General features: G+C 37.6%; 2 protein-coding genes across 7 annotated transcripts in view; one reads left to right on the top strand and one right to left on the bottom strand.

Annotated features, from left to right (window-relative positions):
* Positions 1-18,944, bottom strand: part of cep112 (centrosomal protein 112) — a 133,248-nt gene extending 114,304 nt beyond the window's left edge. For 4 of the 5 annotated variants that reach the window (XM_023348408.1, XM_023348411.1, XM_023348410.1 and 1 more), the window contains exons 1-8: positions 18,856-18,944; positions 18,369-18,474; positions 17,596-17,786; positions 17,301-17,464; positions 8,685-8,769; positions 7,204-7,281; positions 2,481-2,528; positions 2,302-2,367 (exon numbers count right to left, since the gene is read on the bottom strand). In XM_023348408.1, coding sequence (XP_023204176.1) covers positions 2,302-2,367; positions 2,481-2,528; positions 7,204-7,281; positions 8,685-8,769; positions 17,301-17,464; positions 17,596-17,786; positions 18,369-18,468 — 732 coding nt within the window. In that variant the 5' untranslated portion in view covers positions 18,469-18,474; positions 18,856-18,944. The remainder of the gene's footprint in view (positions 1-2,301; positions 2,368-2,480; positions 2,529-7,203; positions 7,282-8,684; positions 8,770-17,300; positions 17,465-17,595; positions 17,787-18,368; positions 18,475-18,855) is intronic. The other variant, XM_023348412.1, reaches the window with a different exon arrangement.
* A 1,742-nt stretch (positions 18,945-20,686) lies between these two features.
* The window catches only part of LOC102227289 (protein kinase C alpha type), a 101,080-nt gene continuing 98,744 nt past the window's right edge, over positions 20,687-23,022 (top strand). For both annotated transcript variants that reach the window (XM_023349220.1, XM_023349219.1), the window contains exons 1-2: positions 20,687-21,151; positions 21,308-21,339. In XM_023349220.1, coding sequence (XP_023204988.1) covers positions 20,985-21,151; positions 21,308-21,339 — 199 coding nt within the window. In that variant the 5' untranslated portion in view covers positions 20,687-20,984. The remainder of the gene's footprint in view (positions 21,152-21,307; positions 21,340-23,022) is intronic.

Below are 23,022 nucleotides of genomic sequence, written 5' to 3'. Positions count from 1 at the left end.
AGTAAATGCAAAACCGCCAGCAAAATTAACAAGCTCACTTTTGTCTGCACACTATCCCAACTTATACCTGTTTAAGGTCAAGGCTGGGGGGTTTGGTTATTAAAAAGTAATTTAAATACACATATTCAAGTTATTACTGAGAAGATCAAATCAAAAAGTCACCAGAAATTAAGTGATGTTTACTTTATAATTTTGGCCCTCATGGAAACATTTTGGACACCACTCACTCAAAGCATCATGACCCAAAACTTTTATAAAGGGCATGAAAGCAGTTCATAAGCTTCACAGCCAATTTGCAAAAGGGTTGAAATACTGAATAGAATTACATTACACAGGTGTAAACCCACAAGTGTTCCATGCAATCAGTGTAAGGTAAACATTCCCATTACATTCATCAATATTGAGCCACTGAGGCAGTCTAAGATACAATCAAATGGCAGAAGTTGCTCTAATTTTTTTGTTTTCCAGTGGCTAAGATGCATCAGTGTACAGACACCATGCCTTGCTGTTCTAGATTAAAGCATACACCGTGAACAATGCTCTGGGATGTAATGAACACCTCTTAATGTCCTGTGTGTCTATATATCCACGAACCCCTCCCCACACCTGCATCCATCAGAGCAGTCAAAGTGCCTGCAGCAGCCACTAAAAACCATAATGGTTACATACAAGTCATGCTCAGTTTTATATTTAACACTGCGTTTAAGGTGCTTGGTAGAAGGAATGACTGGAGGTTTGGGAGAGTTAGGGAGGGTCAGACGGGACTTCAAAGCAAGCTTTCAGAATAGGATTTTCTGCTTAAATCCACATACGGAAAGAAAGAGAGTCATCAGAGGAAGCTGGCAATATTTCTGTCTTCTTAGGGAATTGGCCATTCCACCAGTATAAGCCATGTATTTGGGTGTTTATAAATGACTGGGGTATCTTACACCTTAAAGCAGGCAGGTTTGGGTTTGACTTGTCAATGTGTTATTCTTGTTTTCATATAATCATATAAATATAAAGCATGCTACATAGAAAAAGGCAATGGAATGAAATGTACAGAACCTTAATATATTTTGTCACATCTCTACCACATATTTTTCATTCATTCAAGTTTATTTGGTCATGGAAAACACTCTGGGCTATGCAAAACTGTAACCACTGCTCTGAAAACTGATTCTAGCTATCAACTAAATTGAATACAAGTCCCTCTTTAGGCCTTCCTAATAAGTGCAGTAACCCTCACTTCTAAGATATCAATCAAAGGCAAGACAATAAAAACAAGTAACCAAAACTAAAAGAGCAGGGAGTCACAAACTTAAAAAAATATTAAGCAAAAGACATTAAAGAAAAAACAACTCACCAACTTTCAACAAATGTCACAAATGGATGACAGACATATTAAAAGAAAAATGCTAAATGTACTTTGTTAGAGATTCAAAATTGTGAATTAAAAGGAAAACCATGTATAAAGTATTTTTATTCACCCTTCAGTCAACACTTTGTAGAACTCTGCAGCAATTACAGCTAAAAGTGTTTCGGGGTATGGCTTTACCAGATTTGCACATCTAAAAAGGGAAATGTTTTGCCTATTCTTCTTTAGTAAATTGGACAAAAACAGTCAGATTGGCTGACGACAATCTGAGAACATCTATTTTATGGTCTTGCCTCATATTCTCATTTGATTTTCAGTGTGACCGAATGCCTTTAATACATGAATACATCTGTGTTTGGGGCTGTTGTCTGGAAAGTGGACCTCCACACCTCAGTCTTAAGTCTTTTGCAAACCTTAACAAGTCTTCTTTCAGGATATCCATCCCTGCTGAGGAAAAGTACATGACGATGCCGCCATGATGTACGTTAATACTTATTTGACACACCTAAGGCTTTTCTTTTCATTTCACTATATTTAAATCTATCCATCTTCTCAATAACTTTGACCAGGTTCCTTGCTCCTATTTCAGAAAAGCTTCTCTATAAAACATGACGCAGGCACCACATTTTACAGGGATATTCTGTTCAGAGAAATGTGTTGTAGTTTAACACAAAGCTCGGTTTCGTCCAGATGGCCAGAAAAGAGAAAGAAAGTTAATGTTTGGCTTCATCTCAACAGAGCACAACCTCCACATATTTACTTTTCCCAAATAGAATTTATTTGGGCAACAATGACCTCTCTTTGCCACTCTTTCATAAAGAACAGATTATAAAAGTAGATTTTTAAATGGAGAGCTAATTCTTGAGGTTTGAGGTCATAATGTGACAAAACAAGAAAAAGTTGGGTTGGGCATTTTTCAGGTTTAACTATATTCAGCTGCGTACCTCTTTGCTTTGTAGACCATGATCAATGGCAAAGGTGCTATTCGTCTCAATGGTTGACTTTAAAATCTACAGAGACAAAAGGGAGAACACTGAGGTGATGAAAAGATAGAAGAGGTCAAAGACAACATTTAATTTTCCCCAAGCAACAAATAAACAACAAAGGACCCTTGACAACTTACTGGTGACAAGGGGCTGGGCTTCTCTCTCAAATACCTGGGGTTTTCAATCTGAAAAAGCAAACAGAAAAACATTCAGAGTTCTCTTTCTCCTAAGCCTCTCCTAACAAAGCCCTAAAACGACCAGAATCTATCCCTGGCAGTGAGTTTGCCATAAACAATGTGGAAAGCACATCAAAGCCCAGTTTTGTGGCTGAAGTCTCTTCCGTCAACTCCTGTCTGTTTAGAGAGACAGAACCGTCGTGCAACTTCAAGGCTTTGTGTGTGTGGCCGGCTCTGTTTCCGCTCTCAGCTCCCCTTCTGCTGTCCCTTTTGTCAACACTGAAGACCGCTAATCTGTAAGCTATTCCCACTATGTTTACCATCACATGGAGGCCAATGTGTATACATCCCTGCCAAACACTGACTCGGCATGCTCTTTGCTTACAGTATGAAGCAGAGAGGACTGAAAAGTGTAAGCAGGTTAACCACCTGAAAGTAAGCGGGTCACAGTCCATGTGACATTAGTGGCTTTACATCAATAAGGTTCGCTAACTGTGACACAAGCTGCAAAAATATCATCATACAGAGATTCTTTCTGATGCTTTAGGGCCATCTGTGGGGGCTCACATCTAACATGGACATCACAGCCTTTCAAAGTAAGAACCTAAATCTCAAAATGACAGCAATGACTTCCAAGGCTAATCTCCAAAACAAAAAGACAGAGTGGGAACAGGAGAAAATAATGGGATTCAATTCAATGTTGTAAAAAAGGGGAATCAATGCTTTAAGATGGCGCAACCCACACAAAGATAATCCTGAATGAATGGGAGATGAGGGAACATGACCTGAGAGAATTTAGGGACTTGGGAGTTTAAAAAGCTGCAGCTATAGTGCCAGGATAAAGTCACAATCTGTTGCTTCAGGGTGAGAGATTCACAATAAAAGGAAAGCAGCTCTGCCTCACTGACATCTACTCAGGTTAAAACGAGCAAGATATTTTGCGACATACTGTTACCCTTAAACCGGAACCATTTGGTTAAAATTATTACTGCCATACATGCACAAGATCTGCAAACAGCTCCACTGTGTGTGTTGTAAACAGTCAAACGCAGCTGGATCAGGCATGATGAAGGAAAAAAATATATATTTTTACAAACTGATGCGTAGCATGAAACCTAAAATGGGGTTTCTTTTTATACCCACAAACAGCCAGTCATCAGGTTTGATTGAGCACGGGCCACAGGGCAAAGAGGACATGCAGACTAAATCATGTGGTGTTGTCTTGGCACAGTGTCACCCTAAACTTGGACTTCTTGTATACGTATGCCTCTGAATGTTTGTAAGGAAACAGACAGGGAATAATCACAAGGACTCAACATCGAAGCACATCTGCTGATATCAAACTAATTTCACCCTAAACTAAAGGAGATGCATAAAAAAAATACATTCTTCTTTTTACATTTCTTTTAAACAGAACACTGATTTCACAGCTGTACGAGCTAACTCCTGTTTGAGATTAAATGATGCTCCAACAAAGAAACTAAACTGAAATTTGAAAGGGCAACTATGGTTCAGACATAAAAAATTAAAAAAACTAAAAAGTACAAAATAAAAATAAATCAGTCTATTGTTTTTCCAAGCAAAAAATACCTTTTTAGATCCACTTTTGGAGCCAAACCTCTTCAAAATATAAAGGCACTACACTATGTATGGTTATATGTGAGCATAATACAATAATAAAATAAAACTATCTATTTTTTTAAATTGGTAAGAAAATGTATTGTTTTGTTATGTTTGTTTGTTATGTTTTTTGCTTCTTACGTGTCCTTTGTCAGTGTAAAATGTCTCTTAATACAGTATCATCAGGCTGCTTCAAGAAATAAATCAAGAAACTCTCCAAAGTTTCCTCCTGAATTTGTACTTACAAAAATTACATACAACTGCAGCTTTTTTTCTCTGTCTAAGCCAATTAAACAACATTTCAGACTTCCTTTTTTAACCACCACATATGCAGAATTAGCTTAAAGAGAAAACAACATGTCATTCCTTGAATGAAACATTCAGACAGACATAAATTTATATATTTGAGGGGTATGACAGACAATGTTTCCAGGTTAATCTATTTTTTTAAGTAAAAACAGAGTGATTGTGTTGAAAAATTAGACTTCCGTCAATTTCTATTTACTGCAGCAATGCTTGAATTCAAGCTCAAATACACTCAGGCACATAAGAGTAGCAATGCCAGTCAGAACAGGAGTACAAATTCCATCATCTAATTCCATCATTTAACAGAAGTACAATTTTTGTCACAAGTAACAATCTACTTATGACAAAAAACAAACTTTTATCACATTTAGTCTCCAAGCAACTTCCTTTTGACCTCATTCTGACTTGATAAATCAACATAAACTTTTTGCTACGTTAAAGTTGGAGACTATCACTATTTCCATTTTGAGTGGCTTACATGTCACGCATTAAGAGTTTGATGTTTTGTTGTATGTAATGTCACAGTCTTCTACAACTTTTGCATATGGTTTCCATGATACACTAAACTGACTATATTCCATTAAAGTGGAAATGAATGGCAAACCAATATAGCCTGCTTCAGAACATCTAAATGAAAGTGAAAGATGTTCCAGATAGAGCGATGCTTGGCTCTGCTGAAATTTCGTAGGAGATGAGCACTTTGAAGCCGTGCATCCATAAAACTTGAGCAGGGTTTGTGCGTGTGTGTTTGTGTGTGAAGGAACATCTGTTGATTTGAAAGATGCAGGCTTGGGGGAGTGTTGCCAAGCAATGCTTCTTATCAGTGTTTCAACACAGTGGAGAGCAGAGCGGTGCAGTGAGCGGCTTCACGTCTGCAGACAGATCCCTGAGATTACCTCAGGACTGGATAGGGAGGAGAGGGGGGACTATAGAGTCCGAGATGCACGGACAGACAGACAAGAAGAGATCAGATAGAAACTGAGAAGGACTACAAAAAGTAGAGCTGTGGGGGTTCTGCAAAAATATCTGTGTGTAGGCAATGTAGGAGAAAGTTTGAGGCAACAGGAAGGCACAAAATGAGAGAAAAAGGGAGTTGGAGTCATGCAGGTGAGGAGAAGGAAAAATAAAACATATGAGGGCAGATTGCTTATCAAGCCCTGACCTAGAGCTCTGCAGACGGCAGAGATAAAACAGGTGCACTCATCTTCCATTGCACAGTTTACACAACCCTCACAACCTACAATAGCAGTGAAATGCCAAAAGGAGGAGACTTCAAGAGGACTCAAGTAAAAGGCTCTTTTCATTATTTACTAAAAAGCGTCCAGGCAGCAAGGCTAACTCAATATCACTGCACTACTGCGGTTAAGAGTGCTTCAGTCAGTCAGTGCTCTGCAGGCTGATAACGTACTGCTGAAAGCACTCAGTCAATAGCAATTACAGGGTCTGTATGATGGCCTCCACTTATTATGAAAGTGATCTGGCAAGATATACTTTATACTAAATGTGTTGCCTCGTGTATTTTATTGACCAAAAACAAATGTAAATAAACAAATATAAAATAAAATAAAAACATACAATAAATTTTGATGAGTCTGGACGAGGATAATCATTTGAAAAACAACAAGAGGGCTGAAAGAAACAAAAGTAAAAGAAAAACTGAGGATTGTCAGATAAGCAACTATCAGGACATCAACAAGTCTGATGAATGCTTCACAGCTACATTCAGTTCCTAACGCTGCAAACATTACTTCAGCTGAAATTAACCCAAGTCATGTTTTTGTACAGTTATTTGGAAAAAAAGAGAAAACTGTAGAAAGCTTAATTATGGAACTTACCAATAAAAGTATGAGAAAACTAAGAGTGTAACTAAAATGTGTTATTTACAGAGCTCAATGTCAGCACACTGATAGAGATTTTAACTGCAGGTGCACCACCTCCATAAAACACCTTGTGATATGCCTGCAGCAGTCAGTTGAGATTTTATTGAGGAGACAGGGCTGGGTAAAAAGCTTATATTCACACATTGAAATGCACCATCAGCAGTGGGTTTAATCAGCTCCTATAACAAACTACACAAGGGAAAATTATGACATACATCGCTTGGTAATCCTCTGATCAATAAAATAATCTTGACGCAGAAAGTCCTTCTTCATTGAAGAGAATTCCAACAAGCTCCAATGAGTTTACTAAAACTTCTAACAAAAAAGAATCTTATGTGGAACATGCCCTCAGATACCTAATTGATAAAGGGCTCATGAACAGTTTAAAATTGTAATAATGGTGTGCAGAATTACAGATTTTCTTTAACTGGACATCGAATGTGAACTTGTAGATAAGCTCAGTTCATTGATTAGTTTTATTAGATCAGACTAGTCCAAGCTCTGTATCTTAAAAAAAAAAAAAAATTTCATGGGGGAAAAAAACTGTTTTAATTAATCTGTTCATTGATAGGATCTGGAATTTAATGTGAATTAAACCCCAGATCTGAAACTGGCATCGACATTGGCCTATTTGTCACTAGTACGCATAATGAACAAAAAGTAATTCTGATGAAAATAAAGGACAAAATCTTTTTTGATTCCTAACAAAACTAGACATCTTTACTGACTTTCAGATGCTGGCACCATTAGCACTAACTGCAGGAGAATAAAATTAAATGTACTGGTTGGGTCTTGTACATCTTTTGAGTTTTTCTGAACCTCTGTCCCTGAAGTGAGCCCCAATAATCAAAATGCTGACGGCATGCCCAAGGACTCACCCCGAGGTTCCAGCTGTTAAGGCGAGTCTCCAACTCACTGTCGCCAGCAGACACATTTGCTTTTAGCATCCCATCCACCTGAGAAGAAAGAGACGGGGTAAATGATGGCAGGATCATGATGGAAGTAAATAGTAGGGATTTAAACTAGAGGAAGTTATTGTAACTACTTTGATTGGCATTTTAGCCTGAAGAAGCAAAAAGCACTGATGGAGCTTGTCACAGCCTGCTGACTTGATATAACGCCTCTAAAAAACAAATGGTTTTTATTAAAGTTTAAAGGTTGATGGTAGAGTCTTGTGCTTTCCTTAAATACCAACAACACTGTATTTGTCTTATCTTTTCTGCTCAATCTATTCATTCTAACATCCAGTTCTCCAGATGTGCAGCAGCTCTACATAATATCTGTTCAACAATACATTCCAAGAGCTAAACTATCTTACATTGAAGATTTTTTCTGTCTTTTGTTACAGCTGGGTTCCGGATCTCTATTATGCACTATAATTCAAATGGTTCCAGGGCTTTTGTTGATACAAGATCGGTTTACTCAAGTCAAGCTTGGGCAGCAGAAGTAGGAAGACGGGAAATATCTTATAAAACTGAAGGAGCAATAGGAAACTGAGAGATGTTGTTGAATGTGATTAGGATCTGATGGAGTGTGGACCTTGGGAGGACCTCTGCGGGACAGTGCTGGCACAAAGAAACAGATGAATGGAATAGCTAAGGATTATGTGCCTCTTTTGATTGGAATGGCAATCCGACTTCCAAGCCTCAACCTCGGACAAACAGGATAAATGTTTCATTTCAACATATAGGAATGCTGGGAATGCAGTTCACTGGCTATTTAAACCAAAGTGTCCTAATCTGCGTAGGGCACAAGAAATTTAAAACATACATTTAAGAAGTTCCTAAACAATTTCTGGCTGCAGATATTAGACAATCACATCACTGACTTGGTCATGCATTTGTTAACAGTTCATTTTAAGAACAATACAGAATACATGCAAAGACATCAGAGCAACACTGAACTAATCAACAACAATAATGGTTTTTTAAGCTAGTTTACTCAACTCCTTGGCAATTGTGTTGATTAAAAAAAGTTCTAATATATTATTCTTATTAGGAGGCGCTCAGAGAGCATTGAAATTTAACTGCCAGAAAATCAGCTAATTCTTGAATGTAAAAAATACAAAATAATTCAAGATTGTCACAGAAAAATTAACTTAGCTCATCCTAAACTTGCATAATACTGTCAATCCACACACTTGATCCCAATATACATGCACTATTCAAAATGGAAATGAATGAAAAGTGGTAAATATACTTAAGACACCTGATGGAACCTGAGAGCAAAATCTTCTTCATCCCCTCACATTAAAACCTACTAATGTATTCTATTCAAAGCAATTTTACAGCAAGGTACGCATCAAATAACACATTTTTTTAATGATAATTTGCATCTAGGAAAGTGATTATAAACTAACCATTCTTGAGTCTCGTCTTGGACTCAGCTTGAATGAACTAGAGGACATGGGTTCAGGAAGGACCTTTTCCTCGTACAGTCTCCTCCTGAAAGAGAAACATTAGAGGAATGCATGTGAAAAGAAAATAACCTACAGTCTGTGAGTGTATAGTCCTGCGGTCTGTTCCCCTTTGTATATGAATGTGCTTGCATCGGCAGCCTCCTTTGACATATGCGCACATCAACATCTGGCACTGGTTGCATGGTTTGTGGTCTGCAATCCATCCCATCTGAACAATAAATGTCCACACCATTCTTCACTCAGTTTCCATGCACAACACATGGTGAGCATGGCTAAGACTTAAACCATCCCCTTACAATCAGACACGTCAATGACTGTCTCTCATCATGTCTGTCATGTGTAAAAAAAAAAAAAAAAAAAGTAAGCATCTTTACAGGAAATCTATGCTGATACACATACACCCACCCCCACACGCCTACACACCCACACACATGCTCACTCCCTTATATTACACAGACCCACATACTCTTACAAACCATCAGGGGCATAAGTATGCTAACAATCTCATTAGACGCAGGCACATGAGATGTTATTAGTCCACTAACAATAACTGAGTGAATAAATGCGGATGTGGAGCCACACAGTAAAAGAAAATTAAATAAAGATATTCTGTCATCTTATAAAGACATGGCTTCACTTTTTGTGGGTCAGAGAGAGATTGATTAGAACTCTATTAGAAGATCATTGGCTTTTCCTTCCTTGTATATGTACATTTCTTAGTACAAGGACCACTGAATCTCACTATCAAAAAAAAAGAGTTGACCTGTGAGGGCACTTACTGTGAGGATTATACAAAACAACACTTACATCTTAGAAGAGCTAATATTGATTAATATAATAATGCTTTAATTCATCCTCCATCTGTGGTAGTATGTTCACTATTAGACCTTGTGATCTAATAATGTACTACTAGACATACTCTAAGCAAATTAAGAGCTAGAAGTAGCGCCTTGCAAAAGTATCTCTACTCCTCAAACCTTTTTAATTTGTTTAGCATGCAGATGTACTACCCCTTAATTCTGACACCTCTAAATAACTTGTGCCTTCCTGTTGCCTAAATATCTTAGAATAAATATGAAGTATTTCAAAGGACTGATAAAGAAAATTAGAGAATAAATACCATCATGTTGTAGAGATAATGAAAGCTTCAATCTGTAGATGTAAAAGTCTAGTACAAAAAAACGTTCCAGGCCCAACTGCAAGGGGATACATACAAACACGCACCACACTCGTTATATTTTCATTTATATGAATTTTGAAAACCATGCATCCCTTTCCTTACACTTCTCAACTACAAAATACCTCTGTTGGATTTCTTATAAAATCACAGAAAACTACATAAAGGTTTCTAGCTGTAATGTGACAAAATGTGGAAAGTTTCACATAGTGTATTTTTGAATGGTAATGTAAATACATGGACAGTGATGTTAGTGTAATAATTACATTAAAGGCTTCTAGCAGTGCTGCATGGTGTGACCTAATTATCTGTTGTGCTACAACTTGTCAAAGGAACTCATAAAAAGCTAAAGTCATGCATATTTAGAAGACGCATTTCTAAAATAGCATCTCCTTTTATCTTGGTACATTAGGTTCTCCTTAACGTGTTATAATATAAATATTTATGTACATTGCAAATGTGTTTTTATTGTTCATTTTGGCAAACGAGCCATTAAACAACTATTAAATATATCTACAGCTGTCATAATATTAAAAAGATACATAAGGTGTAAGTCTTAATTTGCGACTTTTCGAAACATTTATGGTGAAAGATATTCTGATATGTAATTGTAGATGAACAGCTTGGTACTTTGTAATCTATTTCTTTACATGTCCCAGATACAAATGACACCTCAAGAAACAAATTTATGTGGGTTTATAGGTGCAAATCATCAAACACTATGGAATGATTGTTTGAAATTGCCAGTTTTGCCTACGTTTTGGGAAAATATACATTTAAAGGAAAATACATCAAAAAATGAACTCACTAAAAATTCAGGAAGTAAACATTTCTGAATTTTTAATGATTTCACAAATTAGAAATTTTACACGTCAGGACATGATAAAAATGATTCAGTGTTTTCCAGATTTCCTGAGCGTTAAAAATAGATTCCGAACTTTCATTTTTCACTTTAGTCCATTACAGTGAAGTTTATTCACGAATGGAAAACTGAGCATCTGAGAACAAGGTTTAAATGCTCTACTGGTTCTCCCAGTAGTCTGATAATGGAAAACCAAATTAGTCAGAAAATAAGTCAATTTCACTTTTAGTTTCAAGCATGTATGATGCCAAAGTGGGAAAAGTATTTGCATAGCACACAATGCAAATACTGCTGCAGTACTTGAAATGCCATTGTGTAAATTCTCTAGCACGGCCTCACGTCTCTGGATTAGTTATGTAGTCATGAATGATCACCGCCATTTATTTTATATTGAGTTTGATGGCTTTGAATAGATATTTTTAAAATTAATAACCTAAATAAAAACTTGTTTGAGCCCCCGCTGTCATATGAACCACATATCTTCCCTCTGATCTCTGCTGTCTGACATTTGGCCTAATTATTTTAATATGAAGGACTCAAACTGGACCATGACACCTTATTGCCAACTTTGTAAGAACATGAGTTCAAATGAATAAGGTTTGCGGAGAAAAAAAAAAAATCAACAATGTAATTGTTGAAAACTAAACATCACATTTGCCAACTTCCCTCTCTAGCTGTTACATTTCACATCTGGCAAGTGTTCAAAGTGACTGGCAGAACATATCATGATTTGTTATTTGAGAATTATGTGTATAAAAACTTTAGGGCGCAAAACCAATTTGGTTCAATGAGGAATATTAAATAAAACAGGCAAGGTACTGAGTGCTCACACAGTCTGTTTATCTCTCTGCATGTGCACACGTTCACATTCACACACATGAAGCTATGAAATTTGGATGGGGGGCCAAGCTTCACAATTTTAGGCCTCTAAGTCAACAGGTGGATGAGGATAATTGAATCAGATGTGTCTGGAGTCTGAGGCCCACAGATCAAAGCAGTGGCAAGTCAGGCCAGAGCAACACACACACACACACACACAAAAGAGCATCCACCACCTAAACCCTGAGAAGCTGCGCTTGGTTGATTAAAGCAACCTGACATCCAAGCCCCAGCCTGACCTCCAGGTGCAGAGCCAGCGGGCCCAGGGCTCAGCCTCAAGCACCCCCAGGAAAAGTCTGACCTTGGGATACAAACATCCCAATGTCCCTGCACACCCTCCTCTACAAACTAACACCGGGAAAGATCAGAGGAAGGACCGAAAGAGAGCAATGAGAGACTCTTATACCAAAATAAAAAACTAACTGCAAATAAAATGTAACTGTCAAAGTTATATAGAGAAAATAAAAGCTGAGGAGAATGAAGGGGGCAATAGGGCTGCCTAAGAGCTTTCTTATGTGGATGGAAAGCACACAGATGGAATACAGACGTCAAGGAGGGAAAAAGAGAAAAACAAGAAAATGAAATGTGCATGGAAGCTCTAAAACAGAAACCACAGCAAATATGAAGTAATATTAAAATTTGACTTTTAATTTGACTTTTTCTCAAATTAAGAACACAGTTTATATTAGACTGATCACAACAAGCACGAGAAGTTGGAGTGAATAAAATCATGAGGAAATCTTCTCAACCTGAGAACTTTTCTTCCAGATTCTTCTGAATGAAAGTGTGCTATGCACAATGAAATACCACCATCTTGTGGTTATATTTAGAATAGCTTTAATAAAGTAATCCCTATGGTTTACACAAAATTCACACATTACAGCAGACCTAATTCTGAGCACCATGGAGTAACACCTGAAAACATCCTAAAAGTTTAACTTTAAAAGACGGTTAAAATGAATCAAGCTGAAAAGTAGGTCTATCTCACAACTGACAGCTGGGGAGATCAAACATTGCCACATCATAGGGACACACTGTCATACCAGTCCATTGAGATCAATCATATCTAAATAGGACAAAAACATAAAAGGGCTCTTGGTGCTGTTAATTTTCTTTATCTGGATGTTTGTCTGTGATCTGAGAGTCTTTCATCGTCTTATCTCAACACTGTGGGACTCAGCAAACAGAAAAACAGGAAGAAGAATCTCAATGTCTCACCACAGATTTCGAAATAGCACCAATCTATTTTAGTCCACATGCCAAAACAAAATAAACACAGGCCCACATAAACCCCAGAAACTTTTCTGAATCGTGCTGGATCGTAATTTTTAGAGCCTATACGTATTATGGCCTCATTAAGTACTCAAGCTGTTCAAGTCCATTTTTTTTAATGTAAAATATGTTATGAAAAGTTTGAAAATTAGTCTTGAAAATTGTGGAATTTCAACATTAAAATGTGTGGGAACTCTGGTTGTCAGTGCAATCTTATAGGGCTAAGTATGACACCTCCACTCATCTGGAAAAAAAAAACTGATTCTGGTTACCACCCATTTCTCTGTGCATCATTATGTTCTAGTTATAAAAACATTTAGATGAAAACATAAGAAAATAAAACAATGCAAACAAAGTAATATAAAATAAAGCAAGTAGAATTTGAACATTTATGTAAAAACCTATTAAAGATTCATTTCTGTCTCTCTCTAAAGTCAAGCCGTTCCACAAGGAAACCTGTTTTAGCCACTGGCTTCATCTGGAATCTGGTTCTTTCAGTTCTTATCCATATCTCGTCCCTCGGGCTTAGGAGTAAGAGTTATGTCCAAAAATCAAGAAGAGAAATTTAGCATTTTCCATACGTGAGAAAAATCATCTTTGCAACCTGCTAAAGGTTTATTCAAATCCAGGAATGATGGACAACAAGCAGTAAAAAAGTTCAATCACAGGGCTGTTAGTACTTGGTAAGTTAACTCTAACATGTCTTTAGACTGTGAGAAAAAATGTTTAAATGCCACACAGTGAGGCCCCAGCAGGCCTTTTTATTGTCTATATCCATCTTCCTAAGAGGTGACAGCACTAAGTGCTGCTGCGCCTAATCGTAACGACATAATTCCACAGCCTCAACAGAAAACTTTGGATTAAATACGGCAGTGGTGGGCTTGTACTCCCTCTTATGCAGCGCCCTGGTGTATAATAATCTCTGCCTACTACAGTGCTCTCTTTTTATGATGCTAATGAGTATACGAAGCCACTGGGCCCCGATTTGCCTCTCCTTCCTAATTAAATTTGAAAAACCAAGAGCCATTGCTAACATCGCTTTGTGGAGCCCCTGGACTGCCTGCAGTCAGAGGAAATATCCCCGAGCATGTTAGGATGACTGATGACAAGTAAAGTAAGCTGCCTTCACATCCAACACATTTAGTTTTAGACAGTAATCAATGAGACAAGCAAATTGAATTGAATTACTTAATTATTGGCATAGAACAAATACATGTTTTTAACATTTTAGATGTTAAAAGATAAATCGCAGAAAAGATACTAAATATTAAACATCCTGATGATGTATTAAGCTTTATTCTTTGCCTTTTCTGCACTGTGGGGTTATAGCTCATGTTCAGCTGGTGGAGAAAAGCAACAGAACGATGGGTAGATTATATGAGAAGTTCCTTATTCTCTCATGCTGTTTTGAAGTGTTTTTCTTTGAAAATTCAGAATGGACAGCTCAAGCGGCCTGATGCAAGCACTTGGCAATGTCTTTAGCTTTTTAGATAGTGCTCCTGAGCAAAGACGACAGGCAATCAATCAGAAAAGCTATTTGTGTCTGTAGCTTCACAGCGCAGTTCAATGTCTTTAGACTGGTAGGAGAAGTTTTGAGTGGAAAGTTCCGACAGATGCCTTATCCATTAACGCAAATTTCTCCTGTGCCTGTCTCCCTAACAGACAAATAAAGCAGGTTTCCCTTCAACACCCTTTTAAACATTAACCTAATACTTTTCACGGCAGGGCTAAGGTATGTCTTAAAATTAAAATACAAAATAAATACTACAGAGGACATGACAGTTGTAGTGCATAAACATTTTGAAAATTGATTTGCAAAGTAAACAGAAATTACAATTTCAAAATTTTGACTTCTATTATTGTGGCCAGCTTCTTAAGTAGCCAGTCCTTACACTTCCAGGATCAAAAGAGGGTAAAGTGCTGTTCACATCAGCTCTTTCCCACCACTGAGGCAGGTAATGATTTGTGTCTTATTCTTATGGTTATTTTATTGATTGGTATACATTTTGTTAAACAGGATCTTGCAAGTAAACTAATCGTAGGAGAAAAAGGGCCTGCAACCTGTGACTCCGGAGCCTTAAGTTACTCTTTGGACCTCGTCATCTGTGTCCTTGGGCGAGAAACGTCACCCGCCTTGCCTGTTGGTGTTGCCCAGAAGAGCCGAAGGCACAAAATGGCAGCCTCACTTTTCTCAGACTGTCCCAGAGGAGCATCATTTCTCTACAGAATAATTAACATAGGCCAATAAGTCTAACTATATTGTTAATAGATATGAGTTCTTGGTTTCTAAATGTTATCCACAGAAATTTTGCATGTTATTTGCATTTGCATTATGTTGGATTCTGGGAGTAAATCATTTGCGCTATTTTATTGGATTGTATTAATTGGAGATTTGTGGATGTAAAAAAAAAGTTGTTTGTTTTAAATGGCTTCATTCTGTTAATAACATAAGGTTTCACATGGTGAGTTAACCATTATTTTACATTTTCAAGTGGTTTGATAAAAGCGTTTAGTGCATCTACATTCCAATACATCATTCGAAACTCAACAATGTTAGCTTTCCAATTATGTATAAGTATATGTCCATAGAAAGGATGTCACAAAAATACATTACATTGTTATGTCACACCCATGGGACAAAACTGAACTAATATGGAGCTCCTTAAGAATATTTCCCCAGCAAATAATATGTTATGTTATTGTTCTGTTGTAAAACCAATATATCCCCAGCTACAACTGTATTTGAAATTGTATTTGATACAAGGAAATGCTTAAGTAAATAAATAAATAAATAACCAGAGAGGACAAACAACAACATACTGGCCAGCAGGCTGGCTGTGTGGCTCATGTAAAGAGCAGTTAGCTTCTAACTGAGTTGACATATAAAAGGTTTGTTTCAGACCTGTGACACTTTTATTCTCAGGCAAGACGCAGATTCCCATGATTGCTTCTGATTTGATTATCACAATTTAACAGAGTGAAAACCACTGCATAAAGAATTAATAAGAATGTGTGTGTTTGAATGAGAAACATCTTACAAAAGCGATTTGGGGCGGCATTATAATTCCAAAATGAATCATCATTGCTATATCAAGAAGAGCAGTAGCTCTATAACAAAGAACCTCTTGGCTTATGGTCAATGATAGTTTAAAGTAATTCCAAGTCCCATTTATTTACTCTTTGCATAAAAACGACATATTTGGCCAATCAGATGGACTAATTTTTTCACATGGTGTCTGAGAGGACAAAACTCATGGAGAGAATTGTGATGCAGACGGGAATATAAGCCATTTCTTTATTGCAAAACCCTTATGGCAATATTTCGCAATGATATTGCATAATGTTTCCCATTCATACAACTCTAGAATAAAATAGAATAGATAAGGTTATAAGGCTTTATATTAGGGAGAGAGTGTTTACTGTTTCAGAGATTAATAACTAAATCTGACTGACTCAAATTAATAAATATGGTTTAGTAAGATTTTAAAATAAAAAATATATAAAGCATTATATTGGTTTGATTTCTATTGTCTTTGCACATATCACAATTTCATTTCTATTGATCAAAGTATTCTAGTTTCTTGACACATGGCTGGCTTATTTGAGACTCAAACTCATCACTAAGTCTGACGTATTAATAACTTCAAACACAAAAGGCAGTCATTAATACCATATAATCCCACAACATACAGTATGTGCTATTGCTAATTTAAAATATCTGTTGGGGTTTTCTATAAAACATATAACTCAATTAAGAATAAAACTGGCACAAATTAAACACAATGGACAACAATGGAAGAGGTGAGGCACTTACTTCAACAGCCATCAAAGTGATACAAAAATCACCCAAACATATATGTTTCCTTACACGCTATCAAATGCATTTTGTGTGGTTCTCACAGAAACTATGTTCAATGCCTTTATCTTTCATTTAGATTTCACCACACAATACGTCTATCAAAGTTACTATAAAATAATACTACAAAGAAGAGGAATGTGCATGTTTTAAGTAGGCTTGGGACAAATTATTTTAATATTTTCATTTGGTCGTTGACAAATATTGTTTCCATGTCCAAATTTTCAAGATCTAAAGTGCCTGTTCAAATTCAGTTTGCATGCTAGGGTTCCATTGTATTTCCAAGAAATTTATTCATATCTTTGCACTTAACAGATTCAAAGGAACTGACAAAAGGCAGACTCTGCTGCTGAATGCCATAATATTTGCTTTGGTATTTAACTTTAAATTGTAAACTCATCATGAAGCACTTGTGCTCCATGATGAGCACAGGTTCTAATAATACCTGTATCAAGACAAGAGGTCTGTAAACAAAAACTACAATTATACGTAATTATAGTTGTGACCCACCTGTGATGAGCAGTAATGGGTGTAGAACCAGATCGGTCCTTCAGAAGATCCATGGCCAAACTTTCATCAGCGCAACCACTCAGCTCTCCTGTGACCCAGTCAGGAAGACCTCTGTTGCTCTGCTCAGCCGATCGACCACTCAGAGGTTCATCAAAATAAATGGACTAAAAATTCAAATTAGACAGCAGAGTATTAGATTACCTGGAAATGTGTTGATGCAATCAATTTTGATGGTTAAAACATTTTAAATCACAAAAACAAAAAAAATAAGTCAAGAGTAGACCATGTTTCATACCATGTAGGTAGGAAGTGTCTTGAGCTTTCCGGGTTCTGGTTTGGCAGTAAAAGGGCCCTCCAGGATGCCCCTTTTGAGCATAGAAAGCAGCAAATGGGCATACATGTTGCGGTTCTTTCGATCCATCACACCCGAACCACAAGTTGTCGGGTCACACAGCTTCTTTATCCATATGGCACAATGCTGACGCTCTGGCATGAGATGAGAAAAAGGAAAATCTGTAACTGCATTTGAACTATGTGCCAAAATAGTATAACAGAAGAGGTCTACATCCCAGTTATTTGCATTAGAATACATGTGGAGTACACTTCCTCTTACATATAACAGTAACAAAAACGTAAACATTTTATAACTTATAAATGCTACATCGCTTCACAATCTACTTGTAGGTCACGTTATGTCTGTGTTTTTAAGTTTAACAGTTATTAATTTTCAAGACAGACATGAATATGATCTAAATATTAGGATTTGGAAAGAGTGTGTGACTAACAGTAGTCCTGTCAACTGATTCTGCCATCTATAGCTCTGTGTAGATCTCCACACTTCTTCCAGAGTTACCCTAATCCTGTAGACGGCTTCTCTGATAAAAAGATCCCCTTACCTGGCCTGCTATGTTGTGCTGTCCTAAATAAAGAACACCGACTGAGGTTTGCAGCCGTTATGTGACAAAATGCAAACACTGAAATATTTTTACCAGACATTGTGAGTGCACTATGAAGTGCTTTCTTCTGTTGCATCTCTACAGTATTGGTGCTGCTGTGATGAAATCTCACCTGTTTTGCTGGGATGCCTGAGAACATACGGTTTCATGTCTAGCAGAATGTGGTCAAACTCGGAGTCTAGCTTCTCCCACAACTCTTCTTGATTGCTCATAGTGACCTGAAAGGATTAGTTTGAGTAACCAGAAAACGAAATTAAAGAACATTAGACAGATTCACATCCCTGTCGAAAACCTGTCTCCACGATAAACATCCACCTGAAACTCGGGTTTGGCAATTTACTTATCTTCAACGCAAACGGTCCGCGTGTGAGACATGGGAACGTATTGTGTTGCCATGACAACTCAATACAGCATGAGCAACTATGATCTGTTTAGAGGTATTAGCTTTAATGTTAGCCGAGCTAAAGCCTAGCACCCTTGCTAGTCTTCACTCCTTATTGTAACGATTGGCCTCTCGCTTTCTATGGCAACCTAATGAGGTTTTGAAACGTACTACAACGTGTACGAAAACATAACCTCTTACTTTAAAGGGAGATTACCTTGAATGCGATTTTCGCCGCTCAAACGGCTTCAAACGCCCAACCTCACTTTACGACACATCCGTTTCCGCGGAGACGACTTCTCCCCCTTTCCAATAGAGGTCCCCGTCCTGCAGCAGTGTAATGTCTGACTAATTTTCCCTTAACTTTTGTTAATTCAGATTTAAGGTTGGCAGACCATGTTTAATACATATGATATGGAACCCTGTTTCCGCCACTCTGATAAAAAAAATAATAAATCATCCTAAGATAGTTATCTCAATATAGTGAGATACTATCATATTGTATCTCAATAAGTGTATTTATTGAGATAATCATGCTACTTTTAATGAGAGTGGCAGAAACCTTTTTAACTTTTTTAGTTCTAGCGTGTGTAAATTAGCATTCTGTGTGTGTGGTTGAAATGTTTGCTACCTTGTGGGTGTGTCTTTTGTGTCAGCCATATTGTGTTCCTGCTAAAGAGGAGGCCCACCTCCAGTCCAACTTTTTTTTATAGAAAGTGCAGTGATAAGAACTGGAGTTTGATTGGTGGAAGATTAAAGTAATTAAAATACAATGACTTGTAAATTGTGCATTTTTCCATACCTAACATATCTACTTCCTATTTTGATAAATTGCTGGTGTTTACATTGTGTATGAGGCTCAAGTCATCCATTGGCCAATGACACTACAAGTCAAAGGCTTCCAAGGCCTGGTGGTAAACTACTCAATTTGAATAGAGGACTCAAAAGTGACCTCCCGCAAATAGACAAGTAGTGTTGTCAAAGCAAGGTAGAAATCTTTCCAACTACACACCTGTTGTAGCTGACCAAACAGAGGAATTGAGAAATTGAAAAGTAAAGAAATATTTTTGTGGCAAACAAACACACATTAAGGATCCCTTATGTTCACAATTATAAACAAGATCTCACAGCAACAAAACATACCACAAAGGTTTAGAAGCCATAGATTTTGACTGAAAAGCAGCTTCCCTTGCTTCTCAGATGCTAGACAATGCAAGCAGAGAAAGAGTCCAGAATAACCTCTGCTGCTCTGCTTTGCTTAATATACCCTTTGATTCCTACAAAGACCAATTAGTGTGGTCTTTGTAGTGAGCAATTAGTGTGATTGTTTAATACCATTTAAAAATGTCCTACTGTTTCTACTAAGTTCTGTTATTGGTGACTCTTCCATCAAGCCATTTTAGTAAAAAAACAATTTCATTTTATTTATTTATTTTACCAGATGCCAACAAAAATGAATACCGGTCACAATGATGGAAGAGAAATTTACAAAAAGATCAAGTAATTTGATTAAAAAAAATTAAACCCAATATGGTTGAATGACAGGATGATTCATAGAAGATGTGAAAGGAAGCTTCAGGCTTTTTAGTTGCATTTAATTCAAAAGTACTTATCAATCCCACACGTAAACTCACCGTACCATAACAATGGCCATACTTTGCTTACGTTTTGAATTGACTTTAAAGTACATTTTATTTTTTGAAAATTAATTGAATTAATGTACATTTATTTGGAAGCTGTAGTTTTTTATCATGTCCACACGAAGGCGCACAACAACTGTAGGTTAAATCAGAGTTGTTCTGATATGGGGAGGCGTCGCCTTTAAGAGCAAGTCGTATTTTAACTCTTAAACGTCCTTCCGAAGTGATTTCTAGTTATTTTAAAGTGTACAATGTCGTCAGGCAAATGACAAATTGAGCTCAGTTAAAATCTGAAAAACAAAAATATACACAGCAAAAATAAACCGAATTTATGAACGTGGTAAATTTTTAACACAAACTTGCTGAAAAACATTAAATGCTTTTGTATTATGCAGACCTTAATTGCTTTACTCATCCGGATGTGTCACTACTTTACACAAAAGGCGTTCCTCCCATTACAATAGGCAAAAGCTCCATTGATGCTGCTTTCACGTTTCATACAGTGCATGCATTTTCATGAGTAAACGTGAAATATTCTCACGCAAGCTACGTAAACGCAGGCTGCTCCTCTCCAGCGTCACTTTGAATGAAAAGGAGCGCTCAGCTGAAGCGCAGTCAGAGGAGAGCGCCAGACGTCAGGAGCATCACCGACAGCCGTCGGTACTAGTAAAGTTGTGGCTTTTTAAACTTTATTCACTCCCCCGCAATGGCAGAGCATCTTCTACATTACAATGACTCGGCGGGGGTTGGGAACAGATTCGCCCGTAAAGGAGCCTTGCGACAGAAAAATGTGCATGAAGTGAAGAACCACAAGTTTACTGCGAGATTTTTCAAGCAACCAACGTTCTGCAGTCACTGCACAGATTTCATATGGTGAGTTTTTTTGTTTTGTTGTTGTTTTTTTTTAAAATACGAGTCATTACATAGTCAAACCTATGTGAATTTAAAGCTTATCATTTTAGTTTAACCAGTGCAAGTTCATCTTAAAGCGTTGTAAATATTCAACAACCTTATTTTGTCTCGTTGCAGGGGATTTGGGAAACAAGGATTCCAATGCCAAGGTAGGGCATTTTTGTAAAATTTTCCTCTTTGTGGGTTTTTAAATAGCCCCTCTGTGCCATTGATACATTCCTGAAAGGGGACTGAAGTGGCTAAAAGTTTTCTTTTTCCCCTTCAAATGAAGACTCCTCAAAGGCAGGCCAGTCTGGAGAGAAAAAAAAACAGACATTAGTTCACTTGTGAAATGCTGTACAGTTACAGTAACACTAGAACACAAGTACTCTCTCACTTAGGTTTTGCGAGATTTTATGCACCGTTCCCCTCAAGACCTTCACACTCTTGCCATATTTCCCCTTTGGGACCTTGTAGTCTGGTGTTTAGTTAGTTTTGGATTCAAGAAGCCTTCGGCGTTGGTAGGCATTTTTGGACTGAATGATGAAGCTTTTACGATGTGGCAGAGGTCTGGGTGGCTCAGGAGCTTTTGGGTGAGATCCAACTCTAGGAGCCATATAGTTGTATGTGAAGTCAGGCTGGAAGCCTCTTGAAGCGACGTACGGTTTTGGAAACCAGGTATCAGTATGAGGAAAGACAAGCCAGTTTGGGAGAGCAGAGTTAAATGAAATATCAATTCCATTACCATGGCCAAACCACTCTGGTGTACTCCAAGATAAACTTTGAGGTTTTGGAATTTCAAGTTCATATTGCTGAGATGGTTGTCTATGACTGGGGATATAGCTAGGTGAAACCTCTACCATATTTAAACCCTGGTAGAAAGAAGCGGTATGTAGGAATCCAGGATCTATCTAATCTAGGACCTCTTGGTGATGAGAACCAGTTACTGGTTCACCCACTCCTTCTCTGCTGGGAGACAGTTGCTGCAAAGACTCAGAAGTTGTAGTCTCACCAAGACTGGGAGGGGCAGGCTTTCTGCTTTCATGGACAGCTAGAGGTGTTGACTGAGATTTATAATCAAGGATGGGCTGAGTTTGATCTACCAGCTGGCTGCCAGATTGCAGAGGAAATATGATTGGCTCAAAGACATTTGACTCCCATTGTCTAGAAGCGCCATTAACAATTCTCTCCACATTAGCATGCGATTTCACAACCATATTTTGGTTGACTGAAAACAATTTCAAGGGCTGTGCTGTTGGAGATTTCTTGTATTCTTCGTTTACAATTCTGGGCAACTCGTTACTCAACAGCTCTCCTTCCCCTTCATTCAAGGACAGAGAGTCTGAGAAGTCATTTACATCCACAAGGTTTATCTTGTCATGAGTTTTGGCCCCTAAAATAAAATATATACACACAAAGTGTAACACATTGTACATGCAAGAGTTTTAACAAGGTTGAGTAAAGGCTTGCCTTGCCTTTTAGTAAAGACACTGCTAACTAACAGCAAAGAAATCCAGGCAACCTTGCAACAGGAAAACAGTAAGCTAAGGAAATTGCCACTGATACAAACACTGAACATAATTGGTAAAGAAATATACCACAAAAATAGTCCAAGAGCCATGGCTTTTGATTGAGAACAGCACCAAAGACTTCACAGGTGCTGGCAACAAGCAGACTGGAACTGGACCTGAGAGAACTCACTGTCCTGTAACTTACAACTTCCTGTCTACATTTTTATTTTGCTGGTAATGGCCACTTCCAGCTGCAACTCATTGAGCAATTAGTGCTTATTGTTCAGAGGTGTGGCAGCTGAGCACCGCCACCCTCTGACTCAATGTGAAAGCTGTTACACG

This window comes from Xiphophorus maculatus, chromosome 16, assembly GCF_002775205.1.
Source record: "Xiphophorus maculatus strain JP 163 A chromosome 16, X_maculatus-5.0-male, whole genome shotgun sequence".
Classification (NCBI taxonomy): Eukaryota; Metazoa; Chordata; class Actinopteri; order Cyprinodontiformes; family Poeciliidae; genus Xiphophorus; species Xiphophorus maculatus.
Note: the sequence above shows the minus strand (reverse complement) of the source record. Positions and strands in the feature narration are given on the sequence as shown.